Source organism: Sapajus apella, unplaced genomic scaffold, assembly GCF_009761245.1.
Source record: "Sapajus apella isolate SASKATOON/1434 unplaced genomic scaffold, GSC_monkey_1.0 scaffold71, whole genome shotgun sequence".
In the NCBI taxonomy this organism is placed as follows: domain Eukaryota; kingdom Metazoa; phylum Chordata; class Mammalia; order Primates; family Cebidae; genus Sapajus; species Sapajus apella.
The window spans coordinates 2,415,027-2,442,971 of NW_022437011.1; the positions used below are offsets into that span (position 1 = coordinate 2,415,027).

At 46.3% G+C, this 27,945-nt stretch overlaps 1 protein-coding gene across 2 annotated transcripts in view; it reads right to left on the minus strand.

The window, feature by feature from the left end:
- The window catches only part of AFAP1L1 (actin filament associated protein 1 like 1), a 69,734-nt gene extending 46,864 nt beyond the window's left edge, over window positions 1-22,870 (minus strand). Inside the window, exon 1 of one of the 2 annotated variants that reach the window (XM_032250272.1) lies at window positions 22,731-22,870. In XM_032250272.1, the coding sequence (XP_032106163.1) occupies window positions 22,731-22,746 (16 nt within the window). In that variant the 5' untranslated portion in view covers window positions 22,747-22,870. Of the gene's footprint in view, window positions 1-283; window positions 7,137-22,730 lie in introns of those variants that run through there. The other variant, XM_032250271.1, reaches the window with a different exon arrangement.
- Between the last annotated feature and the right edge of the window lie 5,075 nt (window positions 22,871-27,945).

Genomic DNA, 27,945 nt, shown 5'->3' on the forward strand with positions numbered 1-27,945 from the left:
CTTCCCTCCCTTCCTCTCTCCACTCTCCTCTTTCTTTTTTCCCCCTCCCTCTCTTCTTTTGTTTCTTTCTTTCCTTCTGTCTCTCTTTCTTTTTGCTGTGAAGTTCCAACAATTTCTTGTTGCTATCAGTAAATGCTTAAGTGTGGCAGCTTTCTGGCTTCTAAATGCTATACTGTTTCTACTTTAAGGTTTGTTAAAGTCCTTTCTAAAGTAAGAAGGGCAGGTTCTGTGTGAGTGCTCTGCATTGAAAAACCTGAGCTTTAGCATCCAAGCTTTGTAATACCTTTTTTGTTTCCTTCCTGGTCTTTGATGAGATTCTTAACGCCGGACCTTGACATCTAAGTGCTCTTCCTTTAACTGAGATTTGATCACCAAAGTTCAAATAGACCAAAGCAGAAGAAAGGGACTGAGTGCATCTGAGAGAAGCAGACGGAGAATGAGGGGCTGCCAGTCCAGTCCTGGTGGGGTTTCTGTGACCTGAACAGATCTGGCAGGCAGCAGGGGCAGAGGGAGGGGAACCATGATGCAAAGCGCAGCTTGCACTGAACCTGCCAGTCTTTCCCTGGAGCTGAGCAGTTACCTTGAGCTGGGCAGTTAATGCACATTATCTCATTTAATCCTCCAATGCCCTACAAAGGAGGAAATGGAGGCTCAGAGAAGTGAAGTTACTCAGCTGGTAAGCAGTAACGCCAGGCCTTGAACTGCCTGTCTGATCTTGCACCTGAATGCTCCATCAGAAGACTTCAGCCCAGCTCAGTGCAGCAGAGGCCAGGAGGCCAGGCTGGGGCTGGGAGGAGGTGGGCAGATGTGAATACTGGGCTTCCTCACAGCCCTCCAGTGGAGCACTCTGGGCCATGACTTCATGAGGCTCCTATCTGGGTATACCTTCACCTGTGGATGAGACCTTCATGTGGGGCTGAAATTCCTGCATGAAGGCCCTCTCCCCACTGGGCCTGTTTGAACTTCAGAGCTTCAACTGTGAAGATCTCATAGAAGAAAAATAAACCACTCAAAGCAGATACCTGAATTAACAGCAGGGATCTCATCCCAGAGAAAACCTGATATACATCATGGATGTAAGAAACCTTTCAGCCAGTGCTGGGCTCTTCCAGAACAATACAGAGCTCACCCCAAGCAGCTAGCTTTCAATCACAGTAAATACAGAATTTTGATGACAGCTTCATCTTTAATGCTACAGAATTCAAACCACAGAGATTTAAAACATCAGAGAATTTAAATTGGAGAGGTCATATGGGTATAAGGCATATGACAAGTGTTTCTGCTAGGGCTCATATAGACCATCAAGACAAGAGCCTCAAATTTTAGTAAGAAAAGACTCCTCCAGTGAGATTGTTGAAAATGCACGATACCAGACGTCCTTTCCAGAGAGTCTAATTTGGTAGGCCCATCCTGGATCCAGGTACTTGCATTTTTACAAGTACTCCAGGTGACTCTGATGCGGGCCGTCCAAGGTTCAACCTCTGCAAAATACTCCACCAGAAAAAAAATGCTACAGAGGACATCTATGAACATAGGGAATGTGGGAAAACCTCTCCTATTCCTTACAAAATTATCTTTAGATATCCTCTTCTAAATAACTGAGAGTCAAGGTGGGAATAAGAGCCCTTGAAGATGATAAAAGATGGAGCATGGAGTCTTGCTTAGAGTAGTGCAGTGGCTAGGGCTTTGGGGTTGCCCCCATGGATGCTGGCATTCTTGCACTGCCACTTCTGAGCTTTGGAATGATGGCCACATTCGAAATTTTGAGCCCTGGTTTCATCATAGGCAAAATGAGAATGATAGGATCCCAACTGCACAGGCTTGGAAAACCAGGTAAGGTTACGCTTATGAAGCACTTTGCATGGTACCATGCCTCGAACAAACATTCACGAAATGATAGCCATATTGCATGTTGTTTCTTCATTGTTGTTATTGTCTAATACTCCCCAGAACTATGCAGACTCCAAAGTATTGATCAGATAGCACTAGGAACAGATATGCTATAGTTGTAACAAGCTCCACAAGGACAGGGTCTGCGCCTCAATCAGTATGCAGCAGATTCCCAATGAACATTTACTCAATGAATACAATATTTTGAGGGCCTAGTCTAACACTCTTGTATTAAACATGTAGCAAGTGAGTGTCCAAGAGGTTATTTGACTTAGATATTCACACAGCCAGTTGGGGGAAAAGTAGTTTGTGTTAAGTTCACATAATACTTACACAAAGCTTAATGCTTAAGATTTGTCATAGAAGAGTGGCTAAGAGCACAGGATTGCACAATTTGGGCTCCCTTCCAGCTCTGTCATTTTCTAGCTGTGGGCTTCTGGGGGAAATTTCTAAACTTTCCTACCCTTCTGATTCTTCATCTGCAAACAGTGGGGGTGATCACAGTAGCCGCTTCACAAGCTTATGGTGAAGATGAAATGAACTGATGAGTATGGTGCTCAGGCACTCAATGGCTGCTCTCTGCATTCATCTGTGACTGCCCCGTGGAGTTTCAGGTGCAGTGGTAGGCACGAAGGAGGAGGGTATGGGACAAGAGGGCATGGTGGGACTCTGCAAGCCTTATCCTGTGGACTATTCATGGCTCTGGCCCTGACACTGAGCTTCAGATGGCTGTGGCACAAGGAGCTGGCAGAGCTCCTTCCCTCAGGGTGCTGACATCCCAACGACCACCCCCCATGCAAGGTGAGGAGGAAATATCTTCTAGAGGGAGGGGCAGTCATGCAACCCAGGAATCCTGGGTCCCTGCTGTCCCTAGTCAGGAAAAATTTTGTTCCTAGTTCCTAAGCTGCCCTTCTCTCCTGTCTTTGCTCTCTGTTCAGGTCATCTGTGCTTTCTGAGGGCAGACTTGGGCATCAGGACAGAACTGTCTTTATGTCTCAAGTTTATTAAGAACCACGAATAAATTCCATCTATCTTGCTTGGTTTAGTTGAATCCTAGGGAGGTGAATTCCAATGATGGGAACAAGATACAACAGGAAGAAATGGGCTAATCATTGTTTATAAGTTTTCAATCTTTTAAGTGAGACAGAGAGGCTCAGAAACCCAAGATGAGGGATAATTATTCTCTGGGTAGCAAGAAAGTTTTTCAAATAAATTTAGAAACCTACTTAAAATATATCTAAGATTAGACTGCTAAGTCCTTATTGTTCCTGGTGAGTACCCAACTGGGAGTAAGATCACCTTTCTATCTTCTCCTCACTCCTCCCCACATGACTGAAATCAAAATAAGATGTTAGATAGTAGAAATTAAGCTACCATAAAAAGTACTACCATTTGCTACCTGGTTCACATCCCTGCTGCAGTCTGAGTGAAACCTTTAAGCAAGAGGTATTTATCCCAGCCAGTAAGGACACTAGCACACAGAAGGTCGGATTGATTTAGAGATCACAAAGATAATGAGTTCAAAACAAAAGACAAGTGAGGAATTAAATTTCAGCAAGCCACAAGAATAATAAACCCTGTATTGGCTACTGTCAAACTGGGCCTAATGCTGGGCACTTGGACTCATGAGCTCATTCCTGTGTACCTTTTAGACGCTGGAATGTCCAAAAACGCTTAGAAACAGCTTGCAAATCACACATTCATTAAATGCAAAGCAGTTAGGAAAATATACAGCTTCTTTTTTCCCCACCTCACTATGTGACCAGCCTCTTTACAGAGATCACAAAGATCACGTATCCTTCTTTGTTTTCAAAGTCAGAGTAAATGCAACCAGCACCATTTAAAAATGGAGAAAGGAAAGCTGTGAGACTGTGGTTCTGTGAAGGGTCTACAATTTTTCTTGTGGTTTACTCAAATTACCTTTCTTATGCAAAGGAAAATGACCCAATTTCCATCTCATAAAGGCTCCTGTTCTGGAGAAAGAACCAGTGCATTACTTTGAACATTTTTGATCATGATTTTAGAGATAACTTTCTGCATACTGTGTTTTAACAAGTGAGCATATTAGTGGGTTATGACCCATTATACCAGAGGGGAGGCAAGTCACCCTGGAAAGAAAGGCAGTATGCTGATCAGATGTGAGCTCAGTGCTTGGGTAGGATGAAGGAAAGGAAGAGCACCCTTTCCTATGACTTTCAAGCCCTGCAGGCTTTTCTAGAGAGACCTCTTTCCAGGCTGTCCCCACGCTCTGTTCCTCAGCCTCTTAACTCAGGACTTTGATGAGCTGTTCCCTCTGCCTATCAGAACTTCCTTCCCCTGCCAGCCAGTAACACCTTCTTTAGCTCTCTACTCAATCCTGACTTCCTCAGGGATGGATACCTTCCTTGTCCTCTTCAATGCACTGTTCCTCCCATTTTATGCCATGGTAGCATCAAGTATGTCTCCCTGTGACACTTCACATGGTGAGATTTTGTATTTACTTATGTATTTTTTAACGACTGTCACTTTCCACAACTTGAGCCTGAGCTCCTTGAGTGCAGGAGCATTGCCAGCTTTAGCTAGCGCCAAACATAGGGCAAATATTTAAGTATACCTGGAACTATAAATTCTGGGAGCAAACTTTGTTTTCATTTAAGAGTTGATAAACTCTAACAGTTAATGTGATTTTAAAACCATGTCTGGCCTCATGGTGGCTCAGTATAGTAAAGAGATGCTTGAAAAAAAAAAAAGAAAAACAATCAGGCAACGAAAAGTACTCCCAGTACTTAAAAGGAGGCAGAAGCCCGATTTTTCACTTGGCTAGGCTCCCAAATGCTCTATTTTGTTGAATTTGTATCCCTCACGTGAATATAGCTGGCAATTGATTTAGTGACGCACATTTTTGTAGTTGGTGGGTTTTAATTCTAACATATACATTGAGACATAATGATAACAGATATTGAGCAACCTAAACCACCTGAATTTAATTCCTGTTTCCCAATTTGCAAACTGCGTACCTCTGGGGAAACTTGCATAAGTACCCGTGCCTCATGTACACCATCAGTAAGTGAGCATATCTACCTCACCAGCAGGAACTGGCCCCGACATGTGACTGTGCCTGAACAGTGTCTGGCACACAGTAAGCTCTCAGCAAACATTAGCTATCTCTATTACTCTTCCATTACTGCTATAAGTCATGCTCTGCGTTAAGTGATTTACATGTATTATTTATATGAATTAAGTCTTACAACGAGGTGGGTTAGCCCCATTTACACATGAGAATACTGGAGGATCTAGCTGTTATGCCTTCCTCAGTTTTCCTTCAGGGTGCTGCTTCTGTCTGTGTCCAGCTCTGGGTTGACTCTGCAGAGAGGTCACCAGCTCCTCAGGTGAGGCTGGCAGAACTGCCCCTTCACTTCGTGGGTTGAGAAATCTCTTCTTAAGAGATTTCTTGTCCACAGACTCTTCTAAGTTGTTGCAAATCTACCCGGCTGGGGCCGTTAGGTTATCTCCCTTCCTCCCTCTGAATTTACAGGCACTTCTCTCTGAGTCCAAAGGAAGGCCAAACAGTGGGCAGAACGTGGAAGGAGATGGCACTGGTTGGACTCGCATTGTTTATCACTAAGACAAACACTTCCTGTTGTCCCAGCTTGGATAGGGAAGCCCACTGTGCATGCGGGCTGGAAAAGAATGACAAAGGGGTGGAAAAAAAGCCCAGCTGCAAAGCCAATGCCTTTCTTAGTGCTTTCCAAGAGTTAAATATAGCCCCTGTGTGAGGGAGGGCAGGGGTAGTGAGGTCACCTTGGAAGACTTTTGTGTGTGTTAATTACAGCGATTGCAGGAAACTGAATATCCTTTTATGCTTAAGAGAATAGTACAAACTTGACTCCACAGGATAGAAACACAGAAGCATTCATAAAGGGAGAAGGCAAAAAATAGTGGGAAGAATTCGGGACTTAGAGGACTTGGTTTGGGCTCTGACTCCTCCCATTTGCCAGGATGTAATTTCGGGTGAGTTATTTAACCCCCTCAGAATCATTTTCCTCTTCCGTAAGAAGGGGCTTAGAAAGCCCATGCGCAGGTTCGTGTGAGGGGGAAATGAGGAATGGCTGGGAAAAGGCTGGCAAATGTAGGGATTATGATTAGAGATGGTAGAGGGCCAGCCTCTGATGTACTGTTATTTCAGGAAGACAGGGAGGTCACGGGGAGTTTCTGGGCGCCACTCTTCCCAGGAGTCAGGCGAGGGTGACAGGCTCAGGGAAGCCCGCATCCTCAATGGCCTTCCTCGCAGCAGCTCTGCCCAGGTTCCTGTCCTCCACCAGGAGGGCCTTCACTTGGGCACTTTGTTTCTCAGCTCTGAGCCTCCAGGGAAGCCTTAGCTGCTTCTCCCCAAGCCATTTCCAGACCACACGGGAGGGAGTGGGGAAGGACAGCCGCTTCTGAGGAAATAGCTTTTGGCTGTGGGACTGGGCTCTCCCAGAATTGTTCCTTTGTCTGCGGATTCCTCCGGGTTGAGCTCACAAAGGAAATAGGTCCAGGAGGAAGTGGAAAACTGTGACACACACACGCAGTCCACACACAAGATGGCAGCTGTTTCCGTATCCAGCGGCCTGCACCGTCTCCTTCACAAATGGCGTGGGGAAGCAGCGCAGTCCCAGGGAGTAGTCTGGGATGCCTGATAGTAAAAGCAGGTAGTATTTTCAAGCTCTAAAGTGATGTTCCAGATGTTGTGCTAAGCATTGTGCGTGGATTACTTCACTTACTCTTCAAAATGTCCCTGTGAGGTAGGTTCTGTTTTTACTTGCTATTTACACATGAGCCACGTGAGGCTCAGAGAGGCACAGTCATTTGTCTAACGGCACACAGCTAGCAGGCTGATTCAAACCTTGACCTCACTCCAGAGCTTGTTTTCAATCACAGCACTAGCTACTTTCTGGCCTCCTTCTTATAGGCGTTCCCTACCTGCAGAGCTTGCTGGAACCAGCAGTGAGTTCCTCTGACCATTCCCTAACTGCTGTTCATTCACCAGGTCAGGTGCCTGGCCTGAGGCCTAGATAGGGCTGGGGATTTCTGCTTTTGAGATGTCTGAGTTTGAGGGCCCATCTCACTAACCTCCCTGGGCTCACAGCAAAGCCTCTGACTAGGGGTATGTGGGTTATATCATTAATAATATTAAAGATATCTAATAATAACAGCTAACATGTATTGAACACTTCCTACATGATGGGTAGTGCGCCTAGCACTTTTACTTCTTTTAAAAAATAGGACCTCATGGCTGGGTGCAGTGGCTTATACCTGTAATCCCAGCACTTTGTGGGGCTAAGGTGGGCGGATCACTTGAGGTCAGGAGTTCAAGACCAGCCTGGCTAACATGGTGAAACGCCATCTTTACTAAACAAAAGACCCCAAAAAACAAAAAACCCACATGCCTGTCATCCCCGCTACTCTGGTGGGGGAGGTGGGAAGGGGGATTGAGGCAGAAGAATTGCTTGAACTCGGAAGGCAGAGGCTGCAGTGAGCAAAGATTGCACCCCTGCACTGCAGCCTGGGCAACAGAGCAAGACTCCGTCTCAAAATATAAATACATAAAAATAGGACCTCAGGTGGACAAAAATTAATCCTAATCCTTGCTTCATGACATACTCTCATCATTGGCCCATGCATGCCATATTTTTAAAAATTCATTTATTTGTCTATTTTTTGAGATGGAGTCTCGCTCTGTTGCCATGCTGGAGAGCAGTGGAGCCATTTTGGCTCACGGCAATCTCCGACTCCCTGGTTCAAGTGATTGTCTTGCCTCAGCTTCCAAGTAGCTGGGATTACAGGCGCGTGCCACCACACCCAGCTAATTTTTATATTTTTAGTAGAGACACGGTTTCACCATGTTGGCCAGAATGGTCTTAATCTCCTGACATCGTGATCTGCCAGCCTCAGCTTTCCAATGTGCTGGGATTACAGGAGTGAGCCACCGCGCCAGGCCATAGTTATTTTTGATAATGGTGTAAGCACCCACAAACCCACCATTCAAAGCAAAAGCCAGGATCTTGACACTATCTTAGGTCTAACTTTATGATCTCGCCCTCCTGCCTCCCCAGCCCAATCTCACTGTGTTTATCATGCCCTTGCTTTCCCTTGTATATAGTTTTAGTACTATAGTATACGAGATGTACTCCTGAAAATATTTTAAATTTTTAGTGTTAAAATATATTAAAATAATATAGTGCTATAGGTAACCTTTTGTGACTTTTTTCTTTAATATTATGCTGCTAAGATTTATCCATATTGCTGCTTGTCATTGTGTTCATTCATTTTGACTGTTACATGCTATTCCATTGTGGGAGTATTCTCTGTGCCTAACACTCAGTGCCTGTTACCTCATTTGCTCTTTGCAGCAACCCTATATGGTGGGAACTCTTACCCCAGTGTTCCTCACAGAGGCCTAGCAAGGTCAAACTTGCCAGAGGCCACAGGAGCCAGAGTTGGAAACTTTCCGCCTCCCACAGTGCACTATGTTTTGGTGCTCTGGAGAAAACACAGGCACTGGAGCCAGCATCCCAGGGTTCAAGCTCCAGCTCCACATTTATACTGGTTGTGTGATCTTGGGCAAGTTGCTGTGTGTCTCTGAGCCTCAATTTCCTCAACATCAAAGTGGGATGATCATAACTGCCCTGCCTACCTCACACGCCTATTGTGAGACCCAAGTCTGATGACGCTGGTGAGAAGTGGGAGCACCCTGTAAACTGAGTTTTGAAAACCAGTAAATTGTGATTAATGTAAATGTGCCATCCTCTTACCTCCCACTTCCAATCAAACAACAGACTCATTTGGAATTCAGAAGAGACTGAATAGCACCTCATTCAGAAAGGCAAAGGATTAAGTGGACAACTGGCTTGCAGAAACCTCAGTGTGATCAAGGAACCAGAAAATCATCAACAGATGCCGCAGGCTACACTAACAGGAGTATGTGGTTGGCTTTGTTCTATTCAATAGAGTTTAAAAATTATTTTTTACTATTTCTGACCTATTTGCAATATCTGAGACCCTACTCTGGTGCTGTTTGTTTGTGGTGTTTCCTCTGCATAACCTGTTCTCCAACTGTTACTGTGTAAGTAACTGTGTGACTTTGGGCAAGTTACTTCTCTGTGTCTGTTTCCTCATCTGCAAAATTTGGGTAATAGTAATACTTATTCCTCACACGGCCGTTGTGAGGATCCATTGCGGTGTTATATAACGTACTTAGAGAAGTTCCTGATGCATACCAAGTTGATGATATGATTATTATCTGAAATCTTCCCCACACCCCAGGAAGTGCTTGCTTATAACTCTGACAATTGGTTTAAATACCACTTCCTCCAGGAGGCTGATCCAGCCTTCCCGGACAGGTGAGATTTCCCTGTTCTATGTACCAGACCAGATGACTTGTTTGATGTCCTTCTCCTCTAACTGTGAATCCATGAGGACTGAGACAATGCCTGACTTTATATCTGCTCAGTGTTCAGCACAGTAGTGGGTACACAGCAGGTGCACTGGGGAGGGGCCAAGTGACAACCTGGAATTCATAGCAAGGACCACAGACTAGGGAGGCCCCATGAATCCTGCCTTTGACAAATGTCTCCAAGAACAGAAGGGCTCTTGGAGTGGGGGAAAAGAAGGGGTGGAACAGATGTGCTCCCTGGGGAACTGGGGCCTTGGGGAGCAGAAATGAACCCACGAGTGACAGCTCCAAGACCACAATATTAGGTTTACTGTATAGAAGAACTTTCTGGCAATCTGACCTAAGAGAGGCAGATAGGTGTCCCTTCCAAGGGGGATGGAGCCCAGGTGGGTCAGTCCATCATCAGGAAGGCTAGGGAGGGGTCAGTTCAGTGGGTAGCTGTGGCATTATGAATCCAGGTGAGAAATACCCAACATCAAACCTGGGATTTGCCTTCCCTCACCCAGGCAGGTTTCATCACTTCACCAAGTCTGTTTTTTCAACTGTAAGACAGAGATAATAAGAGCGCTTACCTCAAGGTTGTGGGAAGAAGAAAGGGAACCGGTGAATGAAGACTGCATTCATGTGCCAGGTTCCTATGAATCATGCTGTAAGCGTTCATTGTGATTGCTGCTGCTGCAGTTGTCAGTGATGAAAGGGAAATCAACCAGCGCCAAGGCTAGATATTCGAGGTGGGAGGCTGAAGGCTGAGCTCAGATGGCCACTCTGACTGTCTGCCCAGGTAGGAAGTCTTCCCTCCCTTCCTCCCCTCTCACCTGCAGAAACCTTTCAGTGTTAAACCTGGATTTGTTCTGGGCCAGGCCCCCATGAAACTGCCCCACAGGAATCCACGCCTGAATAGGCTCTAGGAGACCCCAGCGTGCTTCCTACCTCCTCAATGGGGTTGAAGACCCAAGAAAATGTTGATCAAAGGTCATGGAAATGGATGTTTGGAGTTTTAAAATGCCCCAAATATCTCCTCTGCATTAGACTAACAATTCTGTACAATTAACCCTAACTCAAAGTGGAGAGTTTAAAGTTTTATGTATCTCAGCTTTTAAACATCAAGGTGAGCTGGTCTTACAGTCTGCTGCTCACCTGAGATATGTGCTGCACCTCCTACTGGCCACCTCTTTCCAATCTCTCCCTTTCCATTCTAATGCGAGCTCATTGTTGGCTTTAATAATCTCCCCAGATTACAACACATCGTCATCTCTTCCTGCTCACAACTCATCCACTGCTCCCCAGGGCCCAGAACACCAGTTTTCCTTTGTGACAAAGATGATGAAAGATCCTCACGTGCTCCATACACTCCCCGTGGCTTATCTCCAATGTCTCTGTAATCTCATCCCTTCCCAGGATGAGCAGGCAGGAGTGAGAATGAAAGTGTCGGAGAGGTAACTGGGATTCCTTTCTAATTTATTAAGAAAGGCAATCATTTCTACACTGGAGTTTTAGGCATTTGCTTTCTTTTTTCAAAAAGTTGACTGCTTCTTATGTGCTGAGTGCTTTTCCTATAGGAATCCAATGATCCCTCATTGTAGATAGGAAACTGTTGTTTCCATTTTTAGTTGAAGAAACAAACTCAGGGGGTTAAGTGAAAGGAGTAGAGCCAGGATTGAAACTCTGGGCAACTTGACACCACAGTCGGAGCCCTTAGCTCTTGTACTATCCTGTCTCTATTATTAGTTACAGATTGCAAGCTGCACAACCTCCATGGACTGGGACATACCCAGTTAGCAGCCCGGAGAATAAGGCCCTACTCTTTGGAAGAACATGGAGGCCCCATTTCACCTCCACCTGCTCCTCTGGGCTCTCAACATGTTGCCCTGCTTTGCTTTCTGAGCATGCTTCTGGGCTTCTCTTTCCACGATTTTCTCCATCTGGAATGCTATCCCCGCAGTGCTCCTGGCTAGGAAGTGTCCCTTTAACCTCCTGTCCTTTATATATTCTCTTTGGTGGACACTGACTAGATATGACCTCGTGTTCCAGGCACTGGTGACCAAGTTACACTTTCTCTGCCACACTGGGAGATTCAGGGACCCTGAGCTTCCCCTCTGGAACCCCTGGGAGCAGCACCTGGGTGCTGGCTGGAGGTGAGGAAAAGCCATCAGGCTCTCTGGCTTCCTGGCACACTCCCAGGAGATCAGTTTTCTTCTTGGTTCAAGTGGAGCTAAAAAAAAAAAATCCCCCTTGGTTTCACATCAGCAGGATCTGCTTTCAGCAAACCCTTCAACAAGAACGGGCAGGAAGAGTAAATATTTATTCTACAAATGAATAAATCTGCTTCCATCTTCAAAAGAAAGCCTTAGTATAAATTATCATAATTTCTCCATTTTAAGATGCCACTGATTTGAAGATATTTTCATATTGAACAACAGCTTTTTGAAAGAAAAGAGAACAAAATGAATAAATTAAGATGTCAATTGTAAGATATGTTCTGAGTTTTTTTAAAAAAAATCTTTGTATCAATGAAATAAAAATATATATGGTCTAATTTAATTTTTATGTTCTTCTTTTGGTTTTGGTGCTGTCAGAAAAAAACAAAAAAAGCCTCCAAAACTCTGACTAGGCCATGGTGAAACATGGGCTGATATCAACAATGTGTCCCCGCCAAGTCCCAGCCCCAAACCCGGGTACTCCAGGTCAGCAAGGGCACACTCCCTGGTCACCCGTGCACTGTGGCATCCCTGAGGCCCTGCAAAGGCAATGGACAGGCTTTCTCTTTAGCAGAAATATGTCTGTGCTCTGCTGATGCCTGATAACCACATTAGTGACTTGTGGAAAGTCAAATGGGAACCCGTCAGGTGACCGTAGGCGAGCCACTACCCCTTGTACCTGTTTCCCCAGTTGCAGAATGAATGAGATAGGATTAGATAAGTGGTTTCCCAATGCTCTTCTGATGAAGCCTATGGGATCTGCATAGTTTCCTTAGGTGCTGCCCCAGGAGTAGGAGGAAGGGAGCGGGCTGTGCTCAGCATTCTCATTCCCATTTCACCCATAGCAGTGCTGTTGCTTCAGATTTTGTTTGCAAAAGGATGCTGAGGCCAAAAGTAATTTGAAAAACACGGGTAAATGGCATTCTGGGGTCCTCTCAATACTACTCTTGAACACACTCTCTTGTCTGGTTTAAGAACGTGCTTCATTCCTCAGTTTGGACACACCCTCAGAACCCTTCTCGCCACAGTGCTCCAGGCAGACACTCCCAATCTCTCTACGGCCTAATCCAGCAGTTGGCCAACTTTTTCTGTAAAGGACAAGATAGTACATATTTTAGGCTTTGTAGGCCTTTGTTTCAAGTACCCAACTCTGTCCTTACAGTGAGAAAGTAGCCATAGACAACATATAATGAATAGATGTGGCTGTATTCCAATAAAACTTTTCTTTACAAAGACAGGTGGCAGGCCAGATTTTATCCCTGGGCTGAGGTCTGCTGGTCCCTGCACTGTAATACTTCAACCTTAATGGTGAAGGAACTGAAGCCCAAGGGGGGAATTCAGGAACTGGGTTAGGATCCTTATCTCCCAGCAGTGAATTTCTTCCACCATACTACGCTACTCACTTAGCTGTGACTCTTGCCCTAAGATGAACTGCAGGCATCTGGGGACTGCATGGTTGAGGGAATGGTGCCTGGAAAAGGCACGTGCTCCATTTCTCTCAGGAGATCAGTTTTCCTCTAGGTTCTTAGAGGGCTATAAAAAGCCCCCAAGCTTGCCTCCTGTGATTCATGCTGCCCATCAATTCCTCAGAACTGGTATGACTGCAATGCGGTGCCACATTCTGCCCCTGCTGCAGCCTGACAGCTGTGCCAGGGAGAAGAATCACGCCAGGCCAGCTCTGCACTTCCACTCCCTACTTGGGGCGAGGCTGGGATTCCCCGAATGGAATTTTAGATGGAGGACAAACCCTGCCTGGGCTCTCCTGGGTCAGTCTCTGTTACTTCGAGGAGAATGAGAGCTTCATGAATGCTGAATACCAGAACTCCAAGGGCCACAGCGGGAAGAGTGTAAAGGATAAGAAATAAAACCTCATACAGGCTGCCTGTCCTGTAATTCCAATATTCATGGAGAAGCAGCGGAGAGCAATGGTAAAGAACTCAGCTATGGAGGTGAGTTGGGCTGCATAAATAAACAGACCTTTCAAAACCTCAGTTTCTTCATCTATAAAATGGGATTACGACAGTATCTATTGAGTCATGGGGTGCTTTCAGTAATAAGTACACTTGACTATAACTATTAAGCATTTGCTCAGTGTTAGACACTGGGAATATGACACAAAAGATAGTCCTAGACCTCAGGACTCATACACACAGAAAACATATTTCAACAAGTGTGGTGAAAACTTCTAAAAGCCCAGTGTGAGGAGGGTGGTGGTAACTCAAAGTCAGGGGAGAGCTAGAGGTGGATGTGGCAGGGAGATAGATGACACTGAGTTGCATCTTTCAGGAAGGAGGAAGAGCAGAGTCATCTGTTTGAACCTTTGTTATTGCATCTGTCCAATAGGGAGAGTGTCTCCGCTGTCTACTTTGTAGGGCCATCACCAGGGTCAAGAGATGCCACAGAAGAGAAACTCAGGGCTGGAAGGGTCTCCAGAAAAAAGACTTCGGTGGTCAAGTCTCTGTCTGATGAGTCCTCCATTACACAGGTTCCTTCTTGCCCATAGCAGCCCCCCAGTGAACGGCTGCTAAGTGAGAGCATGTATGATCATATGGCAGGGGTTGCCCAGCCTCTGCACAAAGCGCTCTGTGGATGATGTGCAATGTCCCTGAAGCTAAGCTGAAATGAAGATAACTGGTGAATGTCAAAGTGCTTCTCAAAGTTAAAAACTTTATAAAAATGTATGTTCTCATAACACGGAAGTGAGCGGCTGACCCAGGGCTCAGATGTGGGTGTTCTGATTCCATGTCCAGATCCATTTCCATTCTGGCACTCTGTGCTGGGATATTTACTGGAGGCTGGAGTTCACATCACCTGGGAGTGCACAGTGGAGGGCAGGGGAGGGGAGGAGAGGGGAAGGAGAAGCCAAGATAAACACAATGCATCTCCGAAGGTCCATTTTGTACAAAGATATTTTAAGGGGGCTATAGATGAGGTTAGACATATTATGAACTATAATAAAACATTTGCATTGCTTTTTAAAGATAAAATGAGACATGTCATGCTTTCGAGGTTGCTTTGGGTAACAGACCCAGATCCTAGAGTCCCATTCAGTTGAAAAGTGTGAAAAACAGAACTAGAAGCAAGTGTTTGAGCAAGGTCAAGGGTCAAGATAAAAACAGTGCCTGAAAACAGTAATTATTGCCCTTGTGTGAACATCAGAATCACCTGGGGGATTTGGAAAATAAAAGCAGATTTCCAAATCTCTGACCCACTGATCAAATCTTTGTGGGTGTGTTTTCAGTAGGCTCCACAGGGGGTGATTCTGAGCCCAGCTGGATTTGAGAACCACTGCTGCAGACAAATAGGGAGTGGTCCTTAAGGCAGGCTGGAGAAGGCAAGAGCAGAAACAGGAAGCTCCTATCCGAGGCAACAGGATACAGAAGCCATCCAAGATATATTTCCCAATAATAGTCAACAGGATTTGAGATTTGATTGTATAAAGGATGAAGGCAAAGGAAATGATGGATAATGATGAAGGCTACATTTCTGTCCCTAAAGTGAGTATCACTGAAGTGGAGAATCCTGGAGTTGAAAGTGGCCATATCCAACTTCTACTCTGTGAACTGTGTACGCTCACTTTCATTTATTCATCATCTCAACAGACATTTATTGAGCACCTACTGTGCATCAAACATTACACTAGGTCCTGGGGGATGGGCAGAGAGCAAGGAGAGAAGAGCCCTGCCCAAACAGAGCTCATATGAACAGCTAATTCAAGCCCACAGTGAACTGTGATTGTGAAAACGTCAATTCATGAGAAGCGCAGGGTGCTCTAAACATCTACAACAGGCATGTAGCTTGGGAGACTGGGAAACACTGCCTTGAGGAAGTCATATTTGAGCAGTGAGCTAAGGAAGAGCAAAGGTGAACCAGGAGAAGGCATAAAGTCTTCAAAGCTGCAAGGAGCAAGGCCAGCGTGAGGAGAGCCCAGGGCAAGAGGTAGGTGGGGATCCAAAGCCAGCTAGTAAAGTGGGCAGACAGCAGACAGGGCAGGCCCGAGGCACCACAAGGACAGGAGCTGATGCCTTACAAACAATAAGAAACCACTGAAGGGTTTAAGCATAACAGACCAATAGCTGGAAATAACTGTCCTTAATTGCATCAGGCATTCTCAAATTCCATCCTTAAGCACAGATAATTCATAAGTCCTATTAAAAGTTATAATATATTGTACATTTAAATAAAAGAATGATCTAGGTTGAAACATACACTCCTAGAAGTCCTGTTCTCTACAGTGTGCAAAAGGGTCAAGCTGTGAAAGCTTCTTGAATTTTAGGTGACAGGAGTCCTTAACCTACATATTAAGCCATTCCGTGGCTTCTCTGATCTGTGGCCACTCAAACTGACTCATTACATCCCTGGGCAACTCGGATTCTACCATTGAACAGCTCTTTTCATTTGTACACTTCTCTTAGATTGAGCCCAAACTGACCTCTGTTTAATCTCCTTCTGGAGAAACTTTTTATTATCTATTCTACAGGACAATGGATTTGAGAACTGATTCCATGTCCCCCCTTCAACTTTGGTCTTGTTGACAAACACCCCCATTTCCTTCAATAACTTCTCATGTGTTGAGTTGTTAGCATAAAAAGGGAAACAGGAATGGTCATCTGATTTAGTGGTGAATAAGATGAGTTCAAAATTGGGTTACCCCAAGGCGGAGTTGACCTTGGAATGGAAATGTACTATAGGCAGGAGGTCATGAGGGACTGGCGCCCAAATCGTGTCTGGTGATGGATATCTGAGTTACCCTCGCAGAGGGCTTTCGTTCTTCACAGGAGTGAGTGTAGTGAGAGGGCTGAGATGGTCAGGAGATCAGGGGAGAGAGTGACAAGAGCCATTCAAGAAGACAGAGCAAGAAGATAGAGACAGAACAAGAGGCAAGATAGAGCAAGTGGGAGGAGATGGGAAATAGCAATTAGTAAGCACCTACTATGGGCCAGGCACTGGGAGCTGGGCAAATATTATTGCATTTCAGTCTTCCAACTACAGGTGTCATTCTTCCTGCTTTATAGACTGAGGAAACAACTTGGTTGGGTAACTTGTCTTAGTAGCGGAGAGGCTCAGAGGCTATGAGCACCTGTAACAGAGGGATGGGGGAGGGGGAGGGCAGAAAACGCTTCCTGAAAGGATGAGGCAGTGGTTATTTAACCTAGACTTATTTGACCCCCAAATCTGTGATGTTCCCATCTCTGCGAATTAGGAGAATGCATCAGAAAGGAGTAGAGGCTCAACAAAGCTAGAGCCCAGGAGGTAGGATTTGATGGAGGTGAAAGGCTAGACTTTGGTCCAGTGGAAGTGGGAGCCATTTGTGATCCTTCAGAGAGGGCTCTCAGTGGAGGATGTGATTGGAAGCGCGGCTGCAGGAGGTAAAAGGAGTGTGTGGGAAGAGTTGCTGACCATTTATTTGAGAAGTTTGGCCAGAAAAGGAAGGGGGAAAAAGCTGGGGTTTGGGGAGGTGTTGCGCAGATGGGTTCACCATTTTGTTTCATTCTGAGGTTTTCTTGAAGATTAAGAAGGGTATGATAAGCTGATGGTATCTAAAACCGGGATTGTTTTTTTGGACCAAAGATGAGAATGGAGTAATGATACGTTCTTGGCAGAGAGTTGAGAGGGTGGAACTTACTTGGCAGGATGTTCACTCATGTGAAAAGGGGAGTTTGAAACTGATATTTGAGGGAGAGGCTGACAAAACTCTGACAAAAATGAAGAAACCAAACAGCTTTTGTGGGAGACGAAGAAATGGAAGCAGTGCCCACTGATCAGGAGAAGCCTCCACAGGGAACAGAGTTAAGTCCTATGGCCCCATATGACTATTTACACCCATTGCAGCGTGTGGTTAAATTCCAGGTGTTAGATTACATGCATTACTTTTCCCATGACATTCTAAGTGAAGACACTGAAGGGTCAGAGAAATGAAGTGACTTGCCCAAGGCCATGCAAAAAGTTGCAATCAAAATTCAAACCCAAGTTTGTCCATTCTCTGAACCACTCAGATCCACTGAGTCCCAACACTGACAAAGATGATACTATGAAGTATGTTTGGATGAAAAAGCTGATTCGAATATGGATAAGGGTTCTTTTCCAATAGCCATTATCAAAGAAGGAGTAGGAAATGAACTTTGATATCAGGGAAGAGGTATGTTTGCATGGAAATTCATAGCTTTGGGGACAGAAGTTGGGTCGCAAGTCACCGCAGGGGAGAACATCATATGGATTAGCCACAGGCTGCTTGGTCAGTGGACACTGTAGGGAAGACACGGCATTCTTAATTTGGATCTCAAAAGCTGGTTCAATGGAGGCAAGACACAGTCAAAATGGGTTCTTAGATCATCTGTTCAGCAATGAAAATCTCATTCCGTGAGAAGAAGAGCATCAGATTATTTCTTGAGTTGCCCAGTAGACAACATGATCTCCCCCAAGAACACAGAATGCAGCAAAAGAAACTGCTGTCTTGGGTTCAATTAAACTGCAGTAGTTGAAAAAGAACTAGTTGTGAAGGGGACAGGAAAGGAACCTTGGGGGAGATTGATCACTCCACATGAGACAGGGAGATCAGACATAGTTTTGGGCATATTAAGAAGGCAAATTTTAAAAAGTCAGAAAAAATTCAGACCATAGCCTTAACGAGATGATGGTTCAAGAATGATGAAAACTGTGATGACATGACCACAGTCAGTAGGCCTGAATAGGGAATATATAAGAGAAAATGAACACTCAGAGCTGTCATTTGGACAGTGGTCCAGTTATTGAAGGTCATAAGTGGATTTTCAAGAGACAAGCACCATAAGGGATCACCGTGATAAAAACAAGAACATAACGTGTTCCCTGTCTTTGAGGTATACACAAAGCTGTCAAATTCAGTACTTAAAACAGCACAGGGACTCAAAAAGCAACATCAGAGTTGGGGTAGCTTGCGGAAAATGCAAGTGAAGTTCTATAGGCAGTCTTATTAATGATGAGTCTGGTAAAAAAGATTGTAATTATTACAATAGCCAGCATTTATTGAGTGGATCCCATATGCTAGGTATTATTTGTAGGTTATTTATAACAAATTCAAGAAATAGGTGTTATTGGTATCCATAATTTATCCTCATCTGCGGATGGTGCTATTTGCTTTAGATGTATGATGTGGGAGGTAGAGACAGAGTTAATTAACTTGTCCTGTAGAAGGTGGTGTCCCTAGTCATTGGCTTTATCTGTGTGTTACTTTCACTGATGGTTGATTCTCTTTGTAGGGTATTTGTGAACCAGGAAACCCTGCTGGAAGGATTGCCATTATGATGTGGTTTCTATGTGTGTTACTGTGTTATATGAATCCTTTTTCTTCCCCCCTGGGAAGACACATACACTGTTAGAAGAGAAATTCTACCTTCCAACTTTGTTTCCATTCTCAAGTCTCTTGACTTTGATGCTGAGCTTTTTATACTGCAATTGCTAGGAAAGATCTGAATAGTGCAGCTTAAGTGCCATGGAGATGCCTGGGGCCTGAAGCAGGGAGATTTGGCATCTGGGTTCTGTTCTAAGGCTTGGCCTGGTCACCTGCCACCAAGGAGGCAGTCAGCAGCAAGCTTAAGATCAGGACTTTGATATGGAGAAAGCTGGGTTTGAAGCCCAGCTCTGTGTCTCACATGGGGAACGAATCACAGAGCAAATTAATGTCAGTGACCTAAGCTTGTAGTTATGGACTGAATTGTGTCCCTCCCACATGCATATGTTGAAGCCCTAACCCCTAGTGTGACTGTATTTGGAGACAGGGTCTTTATGGAGGTAATTAAGGTTAAATGAGGTCGTAAGGGTGGGGCCCTAATCCAAGAGGACTGGTGTCCTTATAAGAAGAGACACTAGAGATCTTATTCTGCATGCACAGAGAAGAGGCCATGAGGGGACATGGCAAGAAGGTGTCCCTACGAGACAGCAAGAGAGGCCTCACACAACACTAACTCTGACTGCACCTTGATCTTAGGCTTCCAGCATCCAGAACTGTGAGAAAATAAATTTCTGTTGTTGCAGCCACCCAGTCTGTGTATTCTATTATTGTGGCTAATACACCAGCAGAGCCCGCTTTTCTCTGAGGTACCATTATGCTAGTAGGTCCCATCCTGTGGGTTGTTCTGAGAGGAGCCACATAAGAGGCTGAGGACAGTGTCTGGCACATGGCAAGAGTCTGATGATTTCAGTGACTATCGTGAATACCAAAGTGTGGTTTTCTCCCCAGTCGGCTGAGCATGACAGTATGATAGTCCCACCTCTCACATGGTAGGCAGGAGGTTGAAATGAGACCTGTGCTTTTTAAGCTTTCCCTGATGACAGAAGAGAGTACACACCTACTTGGGACAGGGGTACAAGAAAGGTCTGCTGGAATCCTTTTTTTTTTTTTTTTTTGAGACGGAGTTTTACTTGTGTCGCCCACAGTGGAGTGCAATGGTTCAATCTCCGCTCACTGCAACCTCTGCCTCCCTGGTTCAAGCGATTCTCCTGTCTCAGCTTCCCAAGTGGCTGGGATTACAGATGCCCACCACTACGCCTGGCTAGTTTTTGTATTTTTAGTAGAAATGGGGTTTCACCATATTGGCCAGGCTGGTCTCAGACTCCTGATCTCAAGTGATCTGCCCACCTTGGCCACCCAAAGTGCTGGGATAAAAGGCATAAGCCACCGCACCCAACCTAGAAGACTTTTTGAAGTCTCACGTTTTATCTTAAAATGCATGCAGATTTTGCATTCTGATTCATAACATGGTTGTGTTTACAATTATTTATCAGAGTAGAGAATTGAGGATCCAGGCAGTTAAACTGCTCTTGTGTGGCCCAGCCTCAAGACCACTTTACTTGAGATGGTCTTTGTAAGTCACAAAGAACTGATCTGATGTGAGGAATTAGCAGTATTCCCTTTTTAAAAATCAACATTGCTGTACAAGTAGTCAGTTTGAGGTGCACTATAAAGTGTGTTGTATTTTACTAATTAAACCACAAACCACTGCTGGAGCTCCTCAGCAGTGGTTTAATTAGTAATATACAGCACACTTTATGGCACACCATGTGCCAGGCATGGTGTCAGCAGACTGATCACAATGGATCCACTCCTTGCCTTCCTGAAGCTTACTTCCGGGTAGGGAGACACTGAACTGTCAGATAACTACATCTATAAAGTGGTGACAAGAGGTGTGAAGAATGATAGTAGGCTAGAAAAGCCTGCAGGAAGAGAGCAGGTTAGAGCCCTCCTAGGCTCTCAGCACCAAGGGGTTCCTAGGAAGAGTGCTCTGGAGGCAGCCTTCTGACCTGGAGGTGCTGGTTACCAAGCATTTATAGTGAAGTGAACTATTGTCACCCTCTGTCTTAGGAAGACACAGTGCACTTTCCACAAGCCTGAGCAGGCATAGGTATAGAATTTTTTTTACTGGAGATCAGACAGGGTGGTATTTAAAAACTGGCAGGGAGGGGGTGGGGGAAGGGTGGTGGAGATGGGGGGCAGGTAGGAGTGTGAAGGGGAGGGTGGATGGTGCCGTTTGCTTTAGACATATGATGTGGGAGGCGGGAACAGCATGACTGAGGGGCAGGAGAGGTGACTCTTCTCTTTGTTTTTCCTCCCTGATGTACACTCTCTGCACACTTGCCTAGAAATCAGTTAACAGGTGACAACAGCTTTACAAATCTAGGCCTCAGTTGCCAAAGAACCGAACAGAAGCCACCTCTCTTTTCTGCCTGTGCTTCCCAGCCCTTGAAGAAAAAGATGAATGCGGTATTTTGTGTTGGGGAGGGTCAGGTGGGGAGGCTGAACTGGAAGCCAGGAGTCCCCTCTGGCCCTCTGAGCTGGCCAAGCCCGACTTTCCCTGTAACAGGAGTGCGGGAGGTTATCCCACACCTGCTCTGGGCTCATCCCTGCCCCAGTACTTCCTAATTGTTCCCATGCCGCTGTTTCCCTCCTTTTTTCCACCCTTGAAGGGCTCAGCACAGCAAACAGGCAGATGGGGAAGAAGCGTGAGATTATCATGGGGAGGGGAGGGAATTTTCCATTATCAATAACAACACTTCACCTGTTGGCACAACACTCACCGGTTTATCTAGTGCCTTCACACCTATGATCTCTTTGGATCTCGGAGGTGCAGACTGAAACCCTGAGGTTCGGATTCCCAGCCTTTGACACTGTTTCCATGTCCAAGTAGGCCACTTCTTTACAGACACACACACTCCCGTTTGGCCACTTTACTTAAAATGTGCTCTGCGGAAGCGGTGGCTCACGCCCTTAATCCCAGCACTTTGGGAGGCCAAGGCCGGCGGATCACCGGAGGTCAGGAGTTCTAGACCAACATGGTGAAACCCCTTGTCTTCTAAAAATACAAAATCAGCCAGGTGTGGTGGTGCATGCCTGTAGTCCCAGCTACTGGGGAGGCTGAGGCATGAGAATCGCTTGAACCCGGGAGGTTCAAGGCTCGCTTGCAGTGAGCCGAGATCGAGCCACTGCACTCCAGCCCGGGCTACAAGAGCGAAACCGTCTCAAAACAAAACAAAATAAACAAACAAGAAGAGATATACGCTGGCCCCCAACGAATGCCGCCCTCTCGGCTCACGTCAATCTCAATTTCAGAAATCCCTCCACTTCGGTGAAACGTCTACCAAATACACTGGAAAAGGGTCGGCAAGGTGCCTGGGAGCCTATCAAGACCAACTTTGACGCCGGTCAGGGAGAAGGGCCTGGGCCGAGGACACAGCTGGTCCGGGACAGAGCCACCCCCGCCTCCTCCCTCGCTCGCTCGCGCACACATGCACACGCGCGCCTGCTCCCAGCGCTCTTCCTTCTCCCAGTGCCCTGGGCAGCTGAAAACTTGGGTGCCCTGGGGCTTCTCCCCAGGGGCTTCCCACGGCGGGTGTTGAACATGTAAACCTTGTCTTCCCCTTTAGAGTGGAAGGCGGCGGGAGGAGCTCGCGGTCCTCCGGAATCCAGAGGGGGTTCTTTTATGAAGTTACAAATCCTCAGCCTATGAAAACTCAGATTTCACACACAGGAGGCCACTCGGCCCCAGGACACGGGCATTGACACGCACTGGGTCCTCCCGGCATCTGGAGGCACCTGTGCTCAGGCGCCGAGTCTCCCAGTCCCCTCCGACCGTTCCGCAGCCCCCGCCCCACCGTCCGCCTCTCTCCCTCCTCTTCCTCTCCGGCTTCGGATCGCCAGGTCTCCCTTTCCCGCCCCGCGCAGCAACAAGTGCGGGCGCCGTGGCCCCTCTTACCCCGGCCTCGGTCCATGGCGTCGGCCGGGTCCCCGGGGCGCCGGCAGCAGGGCGCAGGGCTCCGGCGCGGCTGGTGGCCACCGGCGCGCTGCGCTCTCGGGCCCGCCCTGCGGCCGGCGCTCTCCGCGGTCCCCTCCCCCCGACAGGATGCTCGCCGGCCGCCCCCGCCCCGCCTGCGCCCGCCCCCGCCCCTCCGTGCAGCTCCCGGAATAGACCCGAGCACGCCTCGCGCCCTGGGCCGCCGGCCGCTGCCCCGCGGTCCCGCACACGCCCGCGCCGCGCCCTGCCGCCCGCTGGCTCTCCCGCCCTCCGTGGCGCTCCAGCTGAGCCCGGAGGATCCGCTTCCCCGTCCGCACGCGGTGGTTCCCGCGCCCGCGCGGCCCGCCCCAGCCCGGACCCAGCTGGTGTGCTGCTTTGCCCGCGCTCCGCTACCGACGCGGGCCCACCACCGCACCCCGCAGCCCGCCCCATCCCGGAATGCGCAGGCGGGTGCCGAGCGTTTTCATCCGATGGAATCAAAACCCCCTTCCCTGCACCGGCCGCCTCCCCTTTCCTGGCTTTGGGTTTGTCTTCTTTCGCCGCGGGTCTTTTCTGAGCGCCTTCTAAGCCGGACAGTGGGCCCGTGGCGATGCCGGTGCAGTGTCAGTAGTGTTGCGAAAGGAGAGTGAAATAACAGCAAAGAGCTTCAGAAAGAAAGGCACCTAGGAAAGCGAGAGAGGCTTGCTGCAAGGTGGACAAGGGCTTGGGACACTTTCAACGAAAACGTGAAAACATACGAGGATCTGGGAGAATTCAGAAAAAGAGTAGAAAAATAAAACGTGAAAACATACAAAACAGAGTGATTAAAAAATGTGGAAATGAACACTTTCAGCATACAAAATACAGTACAATGTAAGTGCAGTCTTCCCACGATTGTAGAAAATATTGCTATGACCCGTGTGGAACAGTAATGGGATTTAAGTTTAAAGCTGCATGAAGAACGTCAACTTCTTCACCTTATTAGGATATCCCTGTGAAAATAGGTCTCACTCATTTATAGATAATATCGAACGTCTGACTTTAAGACCCTTTGTAAAGTCCAGGACCAATTGTCCTCCTAGACACCGCTCCTTCCTCCAAGGGCCAGGCCATGGTTTTCAGCTTTGAGCAGGCCACTGTTCCCTTCTTAGAACATTCTGGAATGGGGAACACCAACCACAAGACATGGAGGCAAGGAAAGGCATGGAGGCAAGAAAAGGCCTGGCAAAGAGCATCTTGTACTTTCCTGGACTGGAAATATTTTCTCTATTGGTTTTATGGGTAAATTGAAATTAACATTGTCTTTAAAATCAGTAATTTATTTAGTGTGTGTGTGTGAGAGCACTCAGACCAAACGTGGTGTTGTGAACATATGAAAACCTGTGCATGAGCTCTTGTTCTATTAGTTTGGTGCAAAAATAATAGTGGTTTTTGCCATTGAAAGTAATGGCAAAAAAAAAAAACAAAAACGCTATTTCTCTTGCACCGATCTAAACACTACATAGTATAATAATCAGTGAGGTTTTCTTGCTTATCTGTGTTATGGGAAGCCTCAAACTGTAAGTCCTCACAGGACTGTTGATAGGGCAAATGAAATGATGATACAAACCCTCTTTATAAACCACAAACAGCTATAAAATATGAGCCATTATTATTTTCTAAGTTCCTCTTTGTTGCTGTCCCCTTTTCCAATTTGAAAAGGTCAGTTTAAAGTCTAAAGCAGCCAACCAACAGTTTACGAGTGGATTAAGTTTTAAAAGTTTATTGTTTGAACTCTGAAACACTTGGAAACAAGGCCATAAATTGTATTTAAGTTCTCAGGCTAGCTCACTAATTCTTCTAAAAACATAATATTTCTTTGAAATAGTTTAGGAAAACAGTATGAGATGTTACTGTTGCAAAAACAGAGACTTTTGTAGATATTTTTATTTTTATAATATAAAAAAAATATTTAAGATAGAGACGAGGTTTCACTATGTTGCCCAGGCTGGTCTTGAACGTCTGAGCTCAAGTGCTCCTCCTGCCTCCGCTTCCCAAACGGCTAGAATTACAGGCATGAGCCACCACACCCGCCCTGTAGAGATTTTTAAAGAGAAACTTTAAAAATCAGAAACTTTCAAGGACTTCGGAGATTTACTCAGAGAATCGGAACAGACGAGTAAAAAAGGCTACGGAAAATTTATGCGTGTCCATGGAATAATTTATGGAGTGGAATTAACTGAGCTGTGGTCTGGGAAGGATACTGTGAACAGTCTGACAATCAACAAAAAATTGTTGCCTGGAAGGTATAGTGGTTCTGGTTTAAATAATTACTCATAATGTCCACTAGATGGCAATGTTGACTAAGTTGTCTACAGCTTGGTTGCTGTCTGAGTAACTGAGATGGATGAGAAAGTTATTTGTGGGTTTGGACAAGGAATAACTATTTTTTTTTTCCTGTATGTTTCCTTTAGTGAGGCCTATATTTCTCAAAAAACTAACAATCCACACTGTCCATAAACTTGCTTAGGCAATATCGATTGCACTCTGTGCAAGATGCTTTTGGAAGAAGAAATGCTAAGTAGGAATGATTCCCACCCTCAGGGAATCTATAATCTAGTAGAGAAGATAAATATGTACAAAATAATAGAATACAAATTATTATATGAAAAGTACCAGAGGAGAAATAAAGTGTTCTTAGAGTCCATCAGACAAAGCAAGACTTTTTTTTTTTTTTTTTTTTTTTTTTACTAATCACGGAGGCAGTAATGGATGACAGACATTTGGAAGGGGGCAACTGAGAACGTGCATAGAGGGGATAACATTATGGGCAAAGAATGGTGAGAGCAAAGACATTGAGCTGAAAGGCGGCAGGACGCGTCTGTGAAGCAGTTCAGGTTGGCTGGATTGTGCGTTATTGAGGGGCAAGCATCAGGGCAAAGATGGGAATGCGGGTTGTTGGCATCCCCTTTCCACTTCGTTTTGAGGGCAGCTCTCTGGCAAGGATTTTTAGGAGCTGCCTCATATCTTCCTTTTCACTACCTACTTTGCTCACTTCCAAGTTTTCCAGGTTTGTCTGGTGCCTGTCTGAAGAATTCTGTGGGGGGAGCTCCAGCTCTGTAAGAAGATATCAGATTTGGCCCTAGCAAACAATACCAGGAAGCAAGCTTTCAACTCCCTCCTGTGCCCGGTCTTGTGAAAACAAATGATACTCCCCAGTCTCATTCTTAGCTTATCAGGTGGAACTGGGAAACCCTGGGAAAGAAAAAGTTGGAGGCTCAGGACTGTTTGTTCCAGGGAGAGAAACATACTCTAGCCTCCTCACCCATCACCTTACCTCCAGGGACTCCTTCCACCTTGGCCACCAGAGCGACCATTCCGTGATCCCTTTCAGACCATGCAACTTCTCCCTTAAAAATATTCGATGGCTCCCCTTTGGCCCTCAGCAGAGAGTCCAGATTTCTTATTATGATGTTTGGGGTGCCTTCTTCACTGAATCTGCAGTGTGATCTCAGGAGACCTCAGGAAGAGTAAGAAAAACAACAGATGGGTGCTCAGATCTGGGTTCCTGAGTCAGCTTTGTTGCTGCCATTGGGTCAATAGTATATAATTTCTTATGTGCTTCTTTCCCTATGCTTCCCTGTCCCCCACGAGACCGCAAATGCTGTGAGAGTAGGTGCTGTATCTTACTCATTGCCAGATCCCTAGAACCTAGCACACAGTGCCCAACACCTAGTAAGTAGTAATAAGTATTTTTGGAATTAGTCAGTGAAAACATATGCAAGGATGTGTGAGGCCTGCCAGTATTGGCTACTATTAATGTGTGTGTCCTGGGGATCCTGTTTGTCCTCTGGGATTGTCGTATTTGCTTATTTATTTGCAGGGGAAAATGAGCTTGTGACCAGGCATTCCGGAGACACGCCACTGTGCTGCCCAGACCCTATGTGCTACTGTGGATGTGTGGCTTCTCCTTGGCTCAGGGCCCCTCTCCCATGCTCCTTTGTGTGGGGTGAGCCCCAGAGCCCTCTGATCGGGTGTCTGCCTGATGTTGGCTGCCAGATGAAAACCTCTCTTGTTCCACTCAGCACAATGTCGCCATTATAGCTCCTACCCAGGGAAATGACACACGTCTGCTGGTCCACCCTGGGCCCCGGAAAGCAGATAGAGATCTCAGTGGCTGTTTCTGGGAGAAAGAGAAAGAGTTTCATGGATGGATGAAAACTCCTTCTTCCCATGCACCTTCATGTTTCTGCTCCAGGGCATGGGGCTCCTACCTGCACGGGGGCAGCAAGGCTCAGCTTCCACAGTTGTTAAAGCCAAGCCCAGTGGTTGTGTCTAAAGGAAAAGGAGCTTTTGTTTTTATGTCGAAATGCTGCATGAAGCTTACTCCCTTCCTTTGGATTCTTCATCTCAAATGACACCTTAGGCTCCTTAAGCGGGACTCGTGCCCTGAAGCACCTACAGGGCTGGGCAGTGTGCAGGAAGCAGGCCGTGGAGGCGGAGGGGCCATGGCAAAGTGGAGCCCTCTTGACCCATCTGAAGGACCAGTCACCAGTCAGCTCTGGAGTGGCCAGATCTTCAGATTTTTCAGCAGAACCCAGAAAACTAGATTTTAGTAAAAAATCTCTTTTGATTTAAAAGTGTTGGTAATGAATTCCAATTGTTTTAAAACATTGCAAAAAACACCCCTGTGGACTTAGTCTGGTCTATAGCCCCCCCAGAACCCCATGTGGAAACTTGAGGGAAAGCGTGGACCCATGAAGACTTCTGGAGGGTCTTTCCAGCTGGGGGCCTCTACACTGAGGCCTGAGGAGGGTGTGCAACTCCTAACACTGCAGTGTGGACTAAGTCTTTTCTGAAGAGCTGGGCTGCACGCCCCCGACTTCAACCGTGGTTGCAGGCTGGTACCAGGTTGCTGAGGTCCAAAGTGGGTTTTATAACCTGGAGCTAGAAAAGCTTTAGAGCCCCAAAGAGCCTGACACATTAGCCCATCTAGTTCCTTCATTTGTCAGTTAGGGAAACTGAGGCTGAGAGAGGGGGAGAAATCTTCCCTGAAATCACATAAGGCCTTAGATTCAGAACCAGGAGCAGTGATGCCGATATGAGGTCCCCTGAGCCACTCTGTTCAGTTTGTGGCATGCAGTGGTGAAGAGCATGACTTTGGGACAAAGTAGATCTGAGTGTTACCCAGTCCTGCCTCTGCACAGCCAAGGCATGA